Genomic DNA, 19,741 nt, shown 5'->3' with positions numbered 1-19,741 from the left:
TTTTTCTGCACAAAATGGTAAAGAACAGCAATCGGAAACCAAACACTCTATTGCCACTGATTCGATACGATTACCTCTGGTGAAGAAAAGAAGCAAAAACAAAAACAACAGTAACCATTCTTCTCAGGAAAAACACAAAAATTCGTATTTTATAGATAAGGACCAAAAATTTCCGCTCTACGGATCTCAGACATGCTGCATTAGGTGGTGTAATTTCCGTAAAGATCAGAACCCGTTTTGGGGTTGTGAACCCTTTTCACTATCCATGCACTATAAAGTATATATTTTATAATGTATTACGGTAATTACCTGGCTTAAAAAAAAAAAAAAAAAAAAAAAAAAAAAAAAAAAAATGAGTACTTGAACAAGGTCTAGACCCTACTCATCCATCCAGTTCCCCAGGACAAAACAGTATATCCAATCCGACACATCCATTTTCTTCTCAAAAGTATCCACTCTAAAGACCATACAGTATGTTTACACAACAAACACAACTTGGATAGTGGGCCTTTGGGTTCTGTAGGCCAAGGCCTTGTTCTTTTGAATGACCTTCCTTTTTAACGGGCCAGAATCTATATATGCACTTATTTAATGACGAGAAAGATTGAATGAGTGTCTAGATGGCATTAGATTCCAATTGATGCAAAACTGCGATAGTTCAAAAGTTCGGAATGACAAGGATCTTGGGTCCTGCAGATCTTAGAAAATAATTTCCAGAATATAACTGACGGTATCTTGTTTTCCATATATGTTAGCCTCAGCAGTTGCAGGTACAAAAAATTTGCTATGTATATTTTAGCAAAAGAATTTTAATTTAAATTTAATTAAAGAATTTTTTAATTTAGAATTTTAATTAAAGATTTATATCAATTATATTAAATTTTTATTAAAGATTTTAATTATATTAAAGATTTATATTAATTAAAGATTATAAGAATTTAAACTAAAGAATTGAATTTTAATTAAAGAGTTTTCGAATTTTAATTTATCTATGATTCAGGTTTGGCATTTTAAGCTTTTGTGTGTTGCCAATGTTTGACATTAAAAAAAAATTCTCTGATTTTTATATACGTTTCGTATTTTAAGTAAAAAATCATGAGCAATTTTAGTACTTGATATGTTGATCCATCAATAGAAATAGCTATGACTATAAATCACTGTAAATATATATCTATTATATATATCACTATAAATGGAAACCCCAGGAAGTACCAAAAATAATAGCAGACATGTGACTTATTTTGAGATACTTGGATTGAATCGAAATATTTTGCATATAAAATACAAAATTTTAATTAAAGTAATTCAGGCATTTTCTATTTCTTTGTAATTTACAGATGACAATCCTGACACCCATGCTATAGGCCCTTGATTGGTAATAACCAAAAAAAGTTTTTCAACAGAACTAGTTTTTCAGATAAAAGTGAAGATCTCCATTAAACCAAAAATCAGCAGAAATAAAGTCAAATGCTCTTCTAAGCGTAAAACTACCACAAATAACCATCAGTAAATAAATAAAACCCTAAACGAACAGAAATTGCGATAAATAGCCGAGTCAAAGTCAAAACGAGCAAAAATTAACATGAGTAGGGTTGACAACCCCCATGCCTTCTCAAGACCAGAACAAAATTTGCGCTTTACTGAAAACAAAAAATCACATAAAAAATATTTTTACTATTTTGACTTTAATAAATAAAAAATTATTAAGACATTTTTGGTTCAAGTTCAATGGGGTTTATTATCAAATCAAAAAATAAATTACACATTAAAACAATGCTCAGTCCATTCCTGGATGCTGAGATCCTCAATCGCTACCTTTTAAACATAAAATACAGCGTGCTCACTGCCCCTCCACTCAGGAACAACATTGCCTCTCATTTATCCAACATAACTACCAATTATCCTCCTGCCCTTTGCCCCAGGGGAAACCGCCTCATCATTATACAAAAATAAAATTTTAACTTTATCTATTTATATTTAACACATTATGTAAAAAAAAAATTTACCATTATTTAACTAATCTTTTCCAATGCTAATAAATGATTTTTTAATCTTCTTTTAAATGACGTAAGAGAGCTCCTACCTCTCAGCTCTTCTGGTAACGGGTTCCAAAACCTTGCATAAGTTATCTTCCTTGGTAAGTTCCATGACCTTGACCTAGATTCCTAAGTCATGACTTTGACCATGACTAGATTCCATGACCTTGCATAAGTTATATTCGATTGTAGAGTTGGGGAGAAGGGCATTTGCAGGTTTGATGATGATCGGCTATTTACATTATGCTGGTCTGAGGTTGGTCGAAATAATGTTTTAAATGCAGACGGGAATTCACCAGCTAGAATCTTGACCACAAATGTCAACCATGACTGAGGATACAGCGAGTCCATTGACAAAAACTCTTCATTTTTTTCCAATTAATTTCAAAGCTCGTTTATGGATCAAATTGAGCTTCTGCAGCTGAGATTTAAAAGTCGATTGCCAAATCATTGCACAGTACTGTAAATGGGTATTGTTAAAGTACTTTAAGTAATGAATATCAGTATATGTATATTAAACTGACATTCCACGGTCATTTGTTGTTGTTTTTTTTGGGGGGGGGGGATTTGGGGAATATTGAACTTAATATGAATACAATGAACTATGAGTTTATAGCTTTTCAAAAAGGTGAAAAAGCAATATCTGAAGAACACCTTACATTATTAATTTAGATCTTTAAGGGTAAGATATAGCAGATTTTGGACTAACCAGAAGGCACTATGTGTATACTATTAATACTAAGGGATGGTCGCATAAACTTCGGAGGTGGTTCATTGGAATGAAAGTCAGAAGTTATAGTGACTTTTTTAAGAGTCAGAAGTGATCGAAGGGCAACTACCCCCCCCCCCCCCGACACCCTCTTTTCCCCAAACATATCTGATTGAAATTGTGGAATAGCCATTTCGTCAAAATTGTCCAAAGAACATATAACAATGCCTCCAAGGTTGATCCCCTGGCAGAATATAAGGTATTTATGGAATGGATGGTCGTATAAAGTTCAAATGGGGTTCATTTAATTGGGGATTGGAAGTTATACCGGTTTGTTTAAGAACCAAAAATAATTTGAGTGCAACCAGATCCTACCCCCCCCCCCCCCGCCGAACCTCATCATTTCCTAAAAAAAAACATCCAATCAGAATTGTGAGACATCTATTCTCTTCAGCATTGTTGAAATGTCCAGTAATTATGCCTTTTGGGATGTCCCCCCCACAGCCCAAAGGGCAAGGTCTATAAAATAGGCAATTCATTCACTGTTCAAATATAGTATATGTCATTGAGAAAAGTAAGCAGGTTTGACCTTTCCTTTCCCAAAAGACGAAGGGTATTCAGGTGAGCCTTTAAGAGAATATTGAGCGGAGTGTTAAACTAAATCAAAACACGTTATGTGTATGCAGGTTGTAAAAAGGGCATGCAGGGACCAAAAAGGCTTTATTTGCACACTACTACAACTACCACCCCTACTACTGCTACCACTACTACTACTACCATACTACTACATTTAAGATATTGAGGGGAAATTTGAACTAAATCAAAAGACGCTATGTGCATGCACATTGTCAAAAGATCGTACCTCAAGAATGGGTTTGGGTATCATGTTGTAATTTTCAGAGAATGCTTAAAGGGGAAGATCATTTGAACAAAAGGCAATATGTGCACGCTACTACTAATACTACTACCACTACCACTACTACATTTACTACTATTATTACTACTACTTCAGCTACTACTTCTATAACGGCTACTTGTGAGGCTAACAGCATTAAGAGGGAAACTACGGAAAAGATTTGGATACGAAGACTATCAAAAGGAATCATCGGCAATGTCATAGGAATGACTAATTGTACTAAGTTGAAACCTTCAGGGCCTGACCCAAAGTATGTTCAACTGACCTAAAGACAGTATGTTAATGCTACGCCAGCTGCTAGTACGAGTGCTATTACTATTAATACTATTACTAGTAATATTAATACAACTACAGTAAGTACTATTACAACTATGCCTAAGGGTATGAAGGTAAATTTTCATGGAATTTTGAGGGGGGAATGTGAACGGAATCACAACACGTTGTCTGTATGCAGGTTGTCAAAAGGGCGTATCAGCAATACGTTAGGAACAGTTTGGTGAGTGAAGTTGAACATTCAAACACCAAACTGCTACGCTGCCTAAATAAAGAGCGATGTCGGCACATTATTTTTTTTTCTGACCAAGGAACTTCATATGAAAGGATTTGTCATAGAAACTTCGTATGGAAATCATTCGATTAGAAATTAAAAGTTCGAGTGCCCCTGTTAAGAGGCAAAAGTGATTGGAGGGCAACCAGCACACCGCCCCACCCACACCAATCATTTCCCCAAACACATACAATCAAAATTTTGAGATAGCCATTGTGTTCAACATAGTTGTAAGGTCAATTAAGCATGTCTTTGGGGATGAAAAACCCCCGCAACCCTCAGAGAAAAAGCTATAAGTTATACTAGTTGCTTATTATTGGCATATACGGTTTTTATGGAAGGGATGGTCGCATGAATTTTGGAGGGGCTCATTCAATTTGAAATCAAAGTTCTATGCCCTTTTTAAGAATCAAAAGTAATCAAAGGGCCACTAGCCCCCCGTCCTCTTTTACTCAAATGCATCCAATAGAAATTTTGATACAGCCATTGTGTTGAAAATAGTCCAAAGATCATATACCAAAGCATTCGGGTTTGAAACTACCCAGAGGGTTGTAAGCTATGCCCCGGGGTCCATAAGGTTTTTATGGAAGGGTAGTCGTATAAACTTTTGAGGAGGTTCATTTAATTGGAAGTTGGAAGTTCTAGTATCCTTTTAAGAGTCAAAAGTGATGTGGGGCAACTAATCTCCCCCAATCCCCTCTTTTCCCCAACATATCTGATCTAGCCATTATGTTCAAAATAGTCCAAAGAACATACGGCAATGTCTCCAGGTATGACAGAACACCCCGGAGCCCTAGGGCAAGGGTTGCAAGTTATGCTATGGGTACATACAAGGTTTCTATGGAATGGGTGGTCGTGTAAACTACGTATGGGGACCATTTGATAGGATATTGGAAGTTATAGTACCCTTTTTAAGAGTCAAAAGTGAATGGAGGGCAATCAGCCGCCCCACCCAGCCCCATCTTTCCCAAAATAAACATCCAATGAAAATTTTGAGACATTTATTTTCTTCAGCATTGATGAAAGATCCAGTAATTGTGCCCTTAGGGATGTCAGCCCCCTTCCCCCCACATCCTTCATGGAAAGGGCTGTAAGTTAGGCAATTTGTTCATTGTTTACTTATAGTATATGTTATTGAGAAAAGTATGCATTTTTGGCCTTTACTTTCCACAATGACGAAGGCCATTTATGTGAGCTTTTCGGAGAATGTTGAGGGGAATGTTGAGCTTGATAAAAACACAATACGTGTACACGGGTTGTCAGTAAGGCGTAACTCAGGAATGACTGAGTATATTAATTGGAAATTTTAGCAAATGATAAGGGAGATGATTCATTGACCAAATAGGCAATGTTTGCACACTATTGCTACTACTGTAACTACCACCACTACTGTCACTGGTACTACTACTGCTACTATCACTATTACCACCACTACTATTGCTGTCACTACTACTGCTACTGCTACTATCACCATTACCACCACTACTACTGCTGTCACTACTACTACTACTGCTACTATCACCATTACCACCACTACTGCTGCTGTCACTACTACTGCTACTATCACCATTACCACCATTAAAACTACTCTTCTGTAGCGAGTACTACCAAGTCTGAGCATACTGAAATAAACATCTGAAGAAACGTTGAGAGGAAAGGTGAACTAAAACAAAAAATACTCTGTGCATACAGTTGCTGATACAGGCATTTTAGCAATATTTTGGGAAAGGCTTACCGTATCGAGATGAAACTTTTGGGGCATCATAAGTGGGATACTCAACTACTACTAGTACTACTACTGCTACTATTAATACTGCTTCTACTACTACTACTACACTATTACTGCTACTACAGGTCTTATTACTATCACTACTATTATGATATTAGTGATATTAAAATGGATTTGGGTATTGAATAGGAGCTTTCAGAGAATGCTTAAAGAGAAAGATCGTGATAAAGAGGAATGTTTTATCTGATATTATTCCTTTCTATTTGTGTTCTGGCTTTAAAATTAAAGTTATTTATCGGTGAATGTGATGATGTGATCCCGGAGAGTGTAATTTCTTTTCCAAATTTTTCAAAAAATTTTTAAGTAAACTATGTATTTTCTACTTATTATTTAAGCTCACCCACTCCATTCTGGACCATGCTGAATGGAAATTCTGATCAGGGTTGCCACCAGCTCAAAAATAAAATCCCCATTTTTCTTCAAAAAAAAAAAAATAATCCCGAAACATGGTTTTTAGGTTATACAACATAGGGCTGCACAGTGATGACGTAAAATCGAGGCGCGTAATGCAAAGTACGGTGAAACGTGGTTTCTAGTTGTAACTAACAACTGAGTGTCAGCATTCCTAGTATTATTTTGACGTGAAAACGTTCTGGTGGATTAGTAGGATCTACAACAAACATTTTAGGCCAAAACAATTCGCCAAAGTATCGAGAAAACGTGTCGACGCATCCACGTTTCATCGTTATTTGAATTTCCCGCCCAAGCATTGACGTCACGCTTCGCAGCAATATAGCGCGTCCAGACTATCCGTTTTCTGGAAAAATGGGACGGAAATCTGGAAAAAAGAATAGTCGTCCAGGCTAGGCGCTTTTTCAAAAACTTGGTGTTTTTTTCAAAAAATATCTGTACAAATTTATCAGCCATTCTCATCAAATCTGTTTTTCTGAGCCAGGACCTATAGAAAACAAATTTGAAGCCTCAGTTAGACAATTTACCTTTTTTCTATTCAAAACCATCTTGGACAACTATTTTTATCCATCACTCATCGTGTCTAATCGTCTCCTTCTTCTGGCATTTTTTCCAGAAAAGCTGTCCACACTGCCACTTCCGTCCGATTTTTCCATTTTCTGGCCCTCTGATTTTTCCTGCCCAGAAAACGGAAAAATGGGACGGAAGACCTGTCTACATTCCCAGATTTCCATCCATTTTTCCAGAAAGTGGAAATGAATGTGCATTGGTATTTATCATTGTATTTATCACGGTTTCATTAGTATAAATACAAATGAATGTGCATTGTCAGTTTAATATACATATACTGATATTTAGTAATCAAAATGTAAATATTATTTGGTTTATTAGAGGTATAAAAGTAAAAACATTTTTCAGTAAAGTGCAAATTTTGTTCTGGCCTTGGGAAGGCATAGGGGGTTTTGAGCCCAACTTAAGTTAATTTCTGCTCGTTTTGAGTTTGACTCGGTTATTTATTGTAATTTCTGTTCGTTTTGGGTTTCATTTATTTATCGATGCTAATTTGTGGTAGTTTCACGCTTGGTAGATATTTGATTTTATTTTTGTTAATTTTTGGTTTAATGGAATTCTTTACTTTTGTTTGAAAAAATTATTTTGTGGAAAAAGCTTTTTAATTAATAAAAAAAAGGAATCAGCTGCTTTCACACGAAAGAATCCAGAAGAAAAACAGACCCCTTTTTCCCGAATCTGGGTACATAGAATCCAACTTTCTTGTTATTAAACTGGGTATTTGAAAAGAAAACTGTAAAGCAACAGTCAGAAAAACTGTTACTACGGAGTTATTAGTAAAAACCACTAAGTAAAGCAAGCAACTAAAAAAATAACTAGTTTTTCAGATATTTACTAGTACGGTTCAGAAATCATTTCGGTAATCGCAGCTCAAATGACAACCCCAAGTATCTGGAGAAATGACCTTCAGTAAATCAAACTAAGCTCGGTTAGCACAAGTATAAACACTAAGTCTTCTTAAAGAACACAATCCAGATGAACATTTTCAATTTATATTCGTTTATCTGGATACTCATCTGCTATCTTCAAAGTTTGGAACTTAAATACTGAGTGGAATATCATGCACAGGGGTGTCCCGGGGGGGGAGGGGGGCGGGGATGGGCGCACCGCCTCCCTAACTTTGTTGAAATTCGGTTAACTTTTCGCCGAAACTTTTTTGCCTTCGGCAACAATTTTGGCAGAAATTTTGCAAAATCGACCGAAATTTAGCAAAATTCTTGATTTCTCCAGAAAATTTGACATAAATCAGATAGCAATTCGGTAAAATTTTGCAAAATCGGCCGAAATTTAGAAAAATTCTTGATTTCTGCAGAAAATTCGCCATAAATCATGTAGCAATTCGGTAAAATTTACGAAGATCGCCCCTCCCCCCCCCGATAAAATGTGTCTCAGGACACCCCTGCATGCACATGAAAGTGTCTAAAAATATTAGAAAAATCTGGGGAATACGCTGATACCGATCTTTTGAACCAACTGATGTACGTTCATTAAACAGCGCAAACGTACGACTACGTATATTGAACCTAAACTATTGAAACTTGCTACAACCTAAGGAGATCACAGAATGCTGGCAGATCATTTGGTCATGACTTTATAAAACTAATTTTTCGCGAAGTTTCATCTGCAAAACACAGAACTAAAAAGACACTGGAACTGAGCTCTACTGAGCATAACAAGTTTTCCGATGGTATTTATCGCTTCCGCTGCTCGAGCTTTCGGAATACATTCGATACTCATAAGATGATGTCAAGAACTCAAGCGAATGTTTTTTTTAATTCGCCGCTCGTCGTTACATTGGAGTGTTTCAAAACAGTGTTTCATTTTCAAAAGTCAAATCCCGAACGAAAAAATCGCTGCCCCAGTGTAATACCGCAAATCCAGAGGGAACAAACAAAACCAGAGAATATTCGTGATACCGTACAGAAACAAATAGTAGACTATCAGCCAAAATTGTTGAAAATCTCTTTAAAAAAAATCCTGGTTTTTAGCAAAAATCCCGGTTTTAAGCGAAAAATCCCGGTTTTCTTTCAAAAATCCCGGACACAAAAAAAAATCCTGGACCACGAAAAAAAATCCCGGAAAAGCGGGATTAATCCCGGACGGTGGCAACTCCGATTCAAATTTTAATCTTGTTATCAGAACGCCCACCGATCTCACGAAATATTTTGGGAAAGCCCCTGAAAATTTAAGACTATCCAAACAGTGCTACGCTGATGAAACGAGATCCGAAAATTGCCTCTGGCTAATTCAGCATTTCAGAAATTACATTTAATTAAAAAAATATTAATTGTCATTTATATAGGAGCTTATTATATAACAATTTTTTCAGTAAGGCCAAACAAAATATCAACTGTCTAATAACATTTTTTTTTGTAATCAACTGTCTTTTATATTGTTTTATTTTGTTCTATTATGTAAAATGTTTCTTATACAATGATTATGAAATCCTTGTTGTAAAATATCAATTTACCAGTAATTTTGCTAATTTAATGCTTTAAAACTCAAACAAATGAGAAAAATTACTGACCATCTCTTTTACATTAGCCAATATGATTGAGATAACAGTAGCAATTTAAACATTCCCTTGTCAACTTTTGACACCTTATCAGAGTGTGTGTACTAATCCCGATTAGGTAAGTACATTGGAATTTATTTCAAAATTTAGGTTTTCTTTGAGGAGGGGAGCATGGCAAATTATAAAACGTGTCAAACTGTCTGACTCTAGCAATAATATGGATATTACAGTGGAACTAGACAAATTTTAAAATCTTTGTGAGATGAAGACCGTGCCCTACTCTTCTCTAGGGTCGCCAACTTTTTGGTCCATGAATGAGTCTCCTGGGCATCCGAAATGCATCATTTTAGCTATCTTGAAATCTAATAAACTAGAGGTTATTTTTTTTACCTGTTGTATTATTGAACAAAAGAAGCTTTTTAAACCTATTTCAAAAGAATAAGTCAACATCAAAAATAATGAAAACGAAAATCAATCCATAGAAAAAATTCATACAAATACAAAATTCATCAAAAATACATACAAAATTCTTACTTTGGAGAAAATCCCTTACGACGTCTCTGACAGTTTGGTTTAGGAAGAGGAAAATCAATTATTTGGTTTAGGATCAATTATTTGGTCAGTGGCGTGACCCTGTAAGCTCAGCCAGAGTCGACCCAGCTTTAAATGGGTACCTGGAGAAATATGGGGAAGGTAAACAGGAAGGGTGTGTGAAAGCACAGGATGGTTGGCCCCAAGCCCCCCCCCATTGTACTTCCTGGCTGGAGGGCCAAGAAACTGAGATTAGCATCACCGGTAGGGACTGTAAAGTCCAATGCCGTATTCTTTACCTTTTTTTTACACATCTGACAAAACCTGGATGTTAAAAAAAACAAATACAAACGAAAGGCATAACTTTCATGAAAAGTGACATTTTTTACCAAAATATATATCCAGTTTGGATATGTTTCGTCTTATGTCATAAAAATACAAAATGCGTCTCTTTTTTGCCCTTTTATGTCCCAAATTTCTAAGACGTATCACTTTTTGCCCTTTAATGTCATTGTCTTCTGACACTTGGGAATGCGTACATTTGACATAAAATATGTCCAGTTGGCAACTCTGAATAATTTCTTAAGCGTAAAATTACCATCAATGTATAATTGAAACCCAAAACGAAAAGAAATTACAATAAATAACCGAATAAAACTGAAAACGAACAGAAATTAACATGAGTAGGGCTGAAAACCCCCGTGCCTTCTCAAGGTCAGAACATAATTTGTACTTTACTGAAAACAAAATACCTTTTAAATTTTTTCACTTTTAATTAATAAAGAATTGTTAAGACTTTCAAAAATTACGATAAATAGCCGAGTCAAACTCAAAACGAGCAAAGATTAACGTGAGCAGGGCTGACAACCCCCATGCCTTCTCAAGCCCAGACCATAATTTGCAATTTACTGAAAAAATACACATTTGAATTGTTTTCACTTTTTTACTTTGATAAACAAAAGATTATTGGAACTTTAAGGAATAAATGTCAGTATATGCATATTAAACTGACAATCCACGTTCATTTTTTTTTCAGTAAAGTGCAAATTACGTTCTAGTCTTGATAAGGCATGCGGGTTCTCAGCCCAACTCATATTAATTTCTGCTCGTTTTGAGTTTCAATCGGTCATTTATTGTAATTTCTGTTCGTTTTGAGTTTCATTTATTTATTGAGGGTGATTAATGGTACTTTTATGGATTATTTCTGCTTATTTTTGGCTTAGTGGAGCTCTTTACTTTTCTTTGAAAAACTTGTTTTGTGGAAAAAGTTTTTTAGATTAGTTTCTGTTCGTTTTTTATTGAAATAGTTTTTTTCAGGGACAAAAAAAATATTTCATATGTTATCGTTTTTTTTCAAACACTTACAAAATAGATATCATGCTGATACCATAGATGCAGATAGATGCTGATTCCAAATATATACGATTCATCAAGTTTAGTGTTACCCATCTAAAGTTACGAGCCTGAAAAAATTTGCCTGATTTTTAAATAGGGGAGAAGTACCCCTGAAATTCAAGAAATCTTGATGAAAATCACACTATGGGATTCAGCGTACCCGAGAACCCTGCTGTAGAAGTTTCAAGCTCCTATAAACAAAAATGCAAAATTTTGCTATTTTTGCCAGAAGACGATTGATGCGTGTTTATTTGTTGTTGTTTTTTTCCGGGGGTGATCGTATTAAAATAATGGTCCTACAAGATCGGGAGAGAGCGCAATCGAACGGAAATTAAAATTTCTAGTGTCCTTTTTATGACAAAAAGATTGGAGGGCAACTGCCCCCCTCCCTTCCCACGCTCATTTATTTCCCAAAGTTATCTGATCAAAATTTTGAGATAGGAATGTTCGTTAGCTTGGTCGAAAGATGAAATAACTATGTCTTTAGGTGTCAAATGACCCCCCACAGTCCATGTGGAGATGCCAGTAATTTATGAAATTTGCTCGTTGTTTACGCATAGTATTTGTTATTGGGAAGTATATAGGCATTTTTCGGGGGGGGGGAGGGGATTTTCTGCCGGATTTCCATTGGGAGAATTTTTCTTGGGGAGGGAAATTTCCGGGAGGGGGGTGAATTTCCCAGGAAAAATTTTCCACTGGGGAGATGTGATAGAATTCCTGGTACTGTTGCACTAATTGGTACACAGCGCTACAGACTGTCCAAGGAATGCAGTCATGGAGATCCGTAAAGCGGGTAATTGCTATCTAAATTGACAAGCTTGGTTTCTCGTTGAATTTACAATATTTAAACTGTTTTTTGGGGGTTTCAGGGGGGAGGTACCTAGGTTAGGTTAGGTTACGTATTCAATATATGCTATGCTTTACCAACCAATGTGCAAATATATAGCCCAAATTTGTTTCTAAACTATTATATATTCATCCTATTTATTTTTTTTATTAGCATTAACCAAGCTTGACTTCTTTCGTGTGTACCAATAAGTGCAACAGTACCGAGTTCCTATATGAAATTCTGGTTAATTGTCTTACATTATCTTTGCTCGCTCAATTTTGCATGTTAAGATGTTCCGGGGGAATTATCCGAGGGCTATTTTCCACATGTTTTGATTTCCGGAAAAACCTTTCTACGGAAGGGGGCGTTTCCGGAGTGATCAAGAAGCCTATTAGAGATTAAAGTCTTTTTTAATGAAAGTATTCTAAGGATAATTTTTCCGGCTGAATCGTCCGTAAAAAATTTTGCGGGGAGGAGGATTTTCCGCGAGGATGGAACTGTCTGAAGGAAACTTGACGAGGGGGGAGTGGTGTACTTTACTTTGGATGAAATTTTCACGGACGAGTTTCCCGTGAGGGGCGGGGGGGTATATTTCATGGACGCTGATCCAGATTTACCTGCAATATTTGAAAAAACGAACAGAAATTAAACATAGAAAAACAATTTTTTTAACAGAATATAAAAAGCAACATTAAAACTCAAAACGAATAGAAATTAATTCGTATATGAAGGGTTACCCCCTCCTCAATACCTTGCTCTTTACAATAAAGCTTGATTGTTTATCCCAATTTTTTTTTAAGAATGGCTACTGAAACGCAGTGGCCATTTAATTAGAATAGGAAGCTTTTTTAAAAGCGCTAACAGCTTTAGCGTAAATAGCAAGGTATTGAGGAGGGGGCAACCCTTCATATACGGAATAATGTCTATTCGTTTTTAGTTTTAAAGGTATGTAACCCTTAACAGGTATGACAAAACATTGACATTTCCTTTGAATATGGTATCCTGAATATGGGATCTTAAGGTTTTTTTCTTAATTTTGGTTAGAGTCTATCCATTGACTCTGACTTCCAGAGAACCTTACTACATGAGGCTTAGATAATGAGGGTAACAGTATTAGGGTCTGATAAAGTGCAATGTGCTACTAGTTACTAGACGTCAGTGTCACTATCCTAATTGATTTACTTGATGGATATGGACGTATTTGGTATGCTAACGTTAAGTCAAAAAACACCTTTGGTCCTCGGTTTTATAGATTATGAGCAAGCGTTCGATCCAGCTGACAGAAGAGCTTTAGCGAAGGTCTTGTTCTTGTATGGTATACAAGACAAATATATTAAACTGATTAGTGATATGTACGAGAATAACACTGCTGTGGTTAAGGTAGAAAAAGAGGTCAGTAGCTGGTTTCGTATTAAACCAGGAGTCTAGTTGGGTTGTGTTCTATCCCCATTTATACGGATCATTTTTTGGACTTTGTCTTTTGGAGCACAGGAAAGGCAATGGGAGAACCAAGTGGAAGAAAAACTTTCTTGAACCTAGATAATGCTGATGATTTAAGCATACTAAATGAAAGTGGGAGCAAAATGAATGAACTTTTGGAGTGTTTGTGAGTTCAGGGTGCTAGAATATGTTTCAAAACTAATGTTAAGAAGACTAAGTCGCTAAGGGGAGGAATAAGTGAATAATAAAAGGTGACGTTGGATAACGAAAAGATCGAACAAGTGGACAGCTTCACTTACCTTGGTAGTATCAGAGGCAACGCTATAGCGTTGCCTATAGTAAAGGCCATACGGCTCCAATTTGTTTATTATTTTTTTCCCCAGAGGCACTTCATATGGAAGGGGTCGTCGTATAAACTGTCACTTCTGGGAAAAATAGTCTATTTTTCCCAGAGATACGTGTTTTACAGTAAGATTTTAGATTCCGTCTTGCAAGTAAAATCTTTAAACGTAAATTCATAAGAAAATACATTCTAACAAACACTTTCTGTTGTTTCATTAATATTAATTAAAAAAAACTTTTTCCACAAAACAAGTGTTTCAACAAAAAGTAAAGAACTCCATCAAACCAAAAATGAACAAAAGTAGAAACAAACAATCTACCAAGCATACAACTACCACAAATCAGTATCAATAAATAAATAAAACCCAAAACAAACAGAAATTAAAATAAGTCAAAATATACGGTGCATTGTCAGTTTAATTTACATATGCTGATATTTATTCCTTAAAATATTAATTAATTTTTTATTTTTTAAAGTTATACAAGTGAAAACATTTAAAAGCAGTAAAGCACAAATTATATTCTGGCTTTTAGAAATCACAGGGGTTTTGAACCCTACTCATATTAATTTCTGCTCGTTTTGAGTTTGACTGTTATCTATTCTAATTTCTGTTCGTTTTGGGTTTATTTATTTATTGATACTGATTTATGGTAGTTGTATTTTCGGTTTAATGGAGTTCTTTAATTTTTTTTGAAAAACTTATTTTCTGGAAAAAGTTATTTTTAATTAATTTCTATTTGTTCTATATTGACACTGTCCTTTTTCAGGGAAAAACAAAATAATAGTTTGAATCTTTCAAGTTTCCCTTTAAGAATTTATGCTATTTATATGCTGGAGAAACTTTTTCAGAACTTTTTAACAACATAAACTCTTTTCAAAATTATGACACAAATAGTAGTGTTTAATTTTTGATTTCTTCATCCCATTTTATGAATGAACTCTTTTAATACTTTGAACAAAATGGCTATCTCAAATTTTCTCCCTCCGTTTACTTTCAACTATTAAAAAGGACAACAGGCCTCTCAATTTCCAGAAAAATTAGCCCTTTTGGAAGTTTTTACGACAACACTTCTTATAAAAACCTTTTATGCCCCCGGACATAACTTACAACCTTAGCACTGCGAGTTTTGGGGGGTCTCCATACTCAAAGAAATAATTTTCGGACCCTTCAACTACCTTCAACAAAATGGCTATATCAAAATGTTGATCGGAAGTGTTTGGGGAAATGATGGGCGTGAGGGGGGGGGGGGGGGTATTCGTCCTCCGATTCCAGTTCTAATTTCCAGAATTTTTAACTATGTTGAACAAAATGGCTATCTGAAAATTTTGATTGGGTGGGGTTGGAAAAATTGTGGGCGTGAGAGGGGGGTTAGTTACCTTCTAATCATTTTCGACTATTAAAAAGGGCACTAGTCCTATCAATTTCAAGTTGAATGAGCCTCTTTTGAAGTTTCTAAGACAACACTATCTATAAAAACCTTATATGCTCCCAGGGCATAACTTACAACCTTTGCCCTGGGGGCTCTGGGGGGTTTGTCATCCTCAAATACATAATTTCTAGAACTTTCAACTACGATGAACAAAATCACTATCTCTAAATTTTGATTAAATGTATTTGGGGAAATGGTGGACGAGAGAGAGGGGTTAGTTGCTCTCCAATCACTCTTAACTATTTAAAGGGGCACTAGCCCTTTAAATTTCCAATCGAATGAGCTGTTTTTGAAGTTTCTATGACAAAACTTTTAATAAAAACTTTATATGCCCCAAGGGCATAACTTACAACCCTTGCCCTGAGGGCTCTGATGGGGTTATCATCCTCAAAGACCTAATTACCAGAACTGTCGACTACGTTGAACAAAATGGCTATCTTAAAATTTTGATTGGATGTGTGTGGGAAAATGGTGGGCGTGAGAGGGGGGGGTAGTTGCCCTCCAATCACTTTTGACTATTAAAAAGGGCACTAGCCCTTTCAACTTCTAATCGAATGAGCCCTTTTTGAAGTTTCTACAACATCGCTTTCTATAAACACCTTATATGCCTCCATGGCATAACTTACAACCCTTGCGCTGAGGGCTGTGTGTGTATTTGGGGGGGTATCATCCTTAAAGACCTAATTTCCAAGACGTTCAACTACGTTGAACAAAATGGTTATTTAAAATTTTGGATTGGATAGGTTTGGGGAACAGGTGGGAGGGGGTTAGTTGCCCTCAAATCACTTTCGACTATTAAAAAGGCCCTTTGAATTTTCAATCGATTGAGCCCTTTTTCAAGTTTCTATGGCAAAGCTTTCAATAAAAAACCTTATTTGCCCCCCAGGGCATAGCTTATAATCCTTGCCCTGAAGACTGTGGGGGGAGTGTCCTGCTCAGACATATCATTTCCATAACTCTCAACTGTGTTGAACATAATGGCCATCTCAAAATTTTGATTGGGTGTGTTTGGGGAAATGGTGGGCGTGGAAGGGGTGTTAGTTGCCTTCCAATCACTTTCGAATATTAAAAAGGGCACAAGCCACTCCAATTTCCAAACGAATGAGCCCTTTTTTAAGTGTCTACTCCTTCGATACAAAGTGCCCTGGTATAAGACCAAGAAAAAAAAATACATTGTGCCAACATCGTTCTTTACTTAGGCAGCGCTATTGCACTGCCTATGATAGCACCAGGAGACTGAGCATCGCTTGGTGAAAAGAAACACAGTTTTTTAATCCTTTTGAAAACAACTTGAATTTCATTTTATTTTATTCACTATAGAAAGTAAAACTATTAGGGTATTGGACGTCTGGGTATTTGTGACGTCACTTATGTGATTTTTTTCCAAATTTAAGGTCTTAAAATAATTTTTCCGAAATCATGACCTATTTAGATCATGCTTTCTTTTTTCTTTTTTTTTTTGCCACACCGGAAAAAGGTAGTATGCCCATTAAAAAAAAAAAAAAATTATAGAACCATTTACGAGAAAAAAAATTATGAATAAATATATACCTGTACGATTATTGTTCGTTTATAAGATCAGATAATTCAATAAAAGTTATCTGTCATTGAAGTAAAAAAAATAAAAAAGAGCCTGTTTTTTCATAAATTTTATTCTTATCAAACAGATCGTGGCAAAAAACTGTTATTAAGGAGGGACGCGGCTCAATAGTAACCAACACTCTAAAAAACTGAGTTTCGATAACAAATAATACATCAAAAGAATTGATTGTTTATGCTGGTTCGAAATATATAAAATTTATTAAGTTTAATATTATCCATAAAGCCCAAACTTTTGAAAAAGGGGAAAACACCCCTAAAACATCAAGCGATCTTAATGAAAATTCCTACCATCAGATTCAGCATATTAGGGAATCCTACTGTAGATGTTTCAAGCTTTAATATATAAACATGTGAAATTTTGCATTTTTGACCAGAAGAAAAATTTATTTCTTCTGTGTGTTTATTTGTTGTTTGCTGTTGTTCTTTCAAACAGTTCGTGGTAACGAACTGTAAGTAAGGAGCGACTCAATGGTAACCGAAACTCTAAAAAACAGAATTTTGATACCAATAGATACATCAAAAGAATCAGATTTTAATTCTGATTTCAAATATATAAGTTTCATCAAGTTTAGTCTTACGTATCAAAAGTTACGCACCTGAGACAATTTGGCTGATTTTTGGAAAAAGGGGGAAAGACCCCCTAAAAGTTACAGACCCTTCATGAAAATCACACCATCATATTCAGCGTATCAGAGAACCCTACAGTACATGTTTCAAGCTTCTATCTATAAAAATGTGGAATTTTGCATTTTTTGCCAGAAGAAAGATCACGGGTGCGTGTTTATTTTTTTGTTTTTTTTTTCCCAGGGGTGATCGTATCGACCCAGTTGTCCTAGAATATCGTAGGAGGGCTCATTGGAACGGAAATTAAAAGTTCTAGTGCCCTTTTTAAGTGAACAAAAAAATGGAGGGCAACTAGGCCTCCTCCCACGCTCATTTTTTTCCCTAAGTCACCCGAAGAAAATTTTGAGATATCCATTTTGTTCAGCATGGTCGAAAATATTATAACTATGTCTTTTAGGATGACTTAATCTCTCGAAGCCCCCAGGAGGAGGACTGAAAGTTATGAAATTTACCCAATGTTAACATATAGTATTGGTTATTGGGACCCGGCTCAATGGTAACCGAAACTCTAGAAAACGGTATTTTGATACAAATAGATACATCAAAAGAACTGGATTTCAACTTTTTTTCAACTGCAACAGCAGCAACATCAAAACTTTAAACGAACAGAAAATATTACATATACGATTGGGTTCACCCCCTTGTCAATACCTCACTCATTAAGCCAGAGATTTTTTAGTACTTTCATAAGAGCTATTTATTCTAATTAACGGCCTTTTTGATTAAGCGGTCATTTTTAAAGAATTGGAACAAAATTCAAACTTTAGCTTGTAGAACAAGGTATTGACTAGGGGGCAAAACCCTAATATACGTAATAAAAATATACGAAAATAGAAGTTCGTTATGTAAGTTAATTCGTAAGTTACGTATATTTATCACTAATAAAAATATTTGTAAAGAAAATGAAACAAGTTTCGAGAAAGCCATTTAACCAAATAAAAGTAAATTAATATGAAATTTTGTTTTAATTATTCATGTACTGTGAGCCAAGATCAAAACCTGCATTTTTGCAAAAACGTTCAAAAATTAAATAAAAAAAACAAGTTTTTTTAACTGAAAGTAAGGAACGACGTTAAAACTTAAAACGAACAGAAATTATTCCATATAGGAAAAGGGATGTCCCCTCCTCAACGCCTTTCTCTTTACGCTAAAGTTTGACTCTTTCTCACTACTCTATTTTTCTAAACAATAAAAAACTTTAGCGTAAAGAGCAAGGCGTAGAGGAGGGGACATCCCCTTTCATATACGGAATAATTTCTGTTCGTTTTAAGTTTTAATGTCGCTCCTTACTTTCAGTTAAAAAAACTTGTTTTTTTTATTTAATTTCTTCAAGGGTGATCGCAACGAACCAGTGATCCAAGAAGATTGGGAGAGGGCTCATTTGATCGGAAATCAACAGTTCTTACGCCTATTTTAAGTAACCAAAAAGATTGGAGGGCAGATAGCCCCCCTCCGACATGAGTCAAGAAGCGATCAGAGATAAAAGTCTTTTCAAATGGAAGCATGCTAAGGAGACTTTTTCAGGCGTAATCGTTCGCAATAAATTTTCCTGTAGGATTTTCACCGAGGATGGAATTGTCCGGGGGTGTTTTGGCATTATTTACGATTTCGTCTTTAAAATTCAAGTGACAAATGGAAACCCTGAATTCCAGTTTTCTTTCAGCTTCTGCAGAGTAAATATGGGACCGCCTCAAAAGCCTCTAGGTAGTCACCTACCGGCAGCCGGCCACGTCTCTATAATAGTTTATCTTTGGCACAGCTAATTTGTCGTAATTACGTCATCTCTGCTTAACCCTTTTAAAAGATGGGGCTATTTTTCTCTGCAGAAATAAAGAATGATTTGGTCGGCTTGAAAAAAAAAAAAAAAAAAAAAAAAAAAAAAAAAGAAAAAAAAACAGTGAATAACAAAGCTTTGAACAAGAAGCAGAGCCAGAGCCCTATCCAAGATTTCCGTTTAGGGGGAAGGAGTACCAAAAGAATTTGTTTCCGGGGGTTTGCCAAAAGAATTAAGAAGAAAGGTCTTCCCAATACTTTCTATGACTGATTCTTAATTC

General features: G+C 35.5%; 1 protein-coding gene across 3 annotated transcripts in view; it reads right to left on the bottom strand.

The window, feature by feature from the left end:
• Positions 1-19,741, bottom strand: part of Rab3GAP1 (RAB3 GTPase activating protein subunit 1) — a 350,147-nt gene that overhangs the window by 210,829 nt on the left and 119,577 nt on the right. Inside the window, exon 1 of one of the 3 annotated variants that reach the window (XM_089098390.1) lies at positions 383-620. The exons of the other annotated variants lie outside the window; for them this stretch is intronic. Coding sequence (XP_088954516.1) covers positions 383-468 — 86 coding nt within the window. The 5' untranslated portion in view covers positions 469-620. Of the gene's footprint in view, positions 1-382; positions 621-19,741 lie in introns of those variants that run through there. 3 annotated transcript variants of the gene reach the window in all.

Source organism: Artemia sp. Qi Xiang Cuo, chromosome 12 (genome assembly GCF_049724085.1).
Source record: "Artemia sp. Qi Xiang Cuo chromosome 12, ASM4972408v1, whole genome shotgun sequence".
Lineage (NCBI taxonomy): Eukaryota > Metazoa > Arthropoda > Branchiopoda > Anostraca > Artemiidae > Artemia > Artemia sp. Qi Xiang Cuo.
This window is presented reverse-complemented; position numbering and strand designations above follow the sequence as displayed.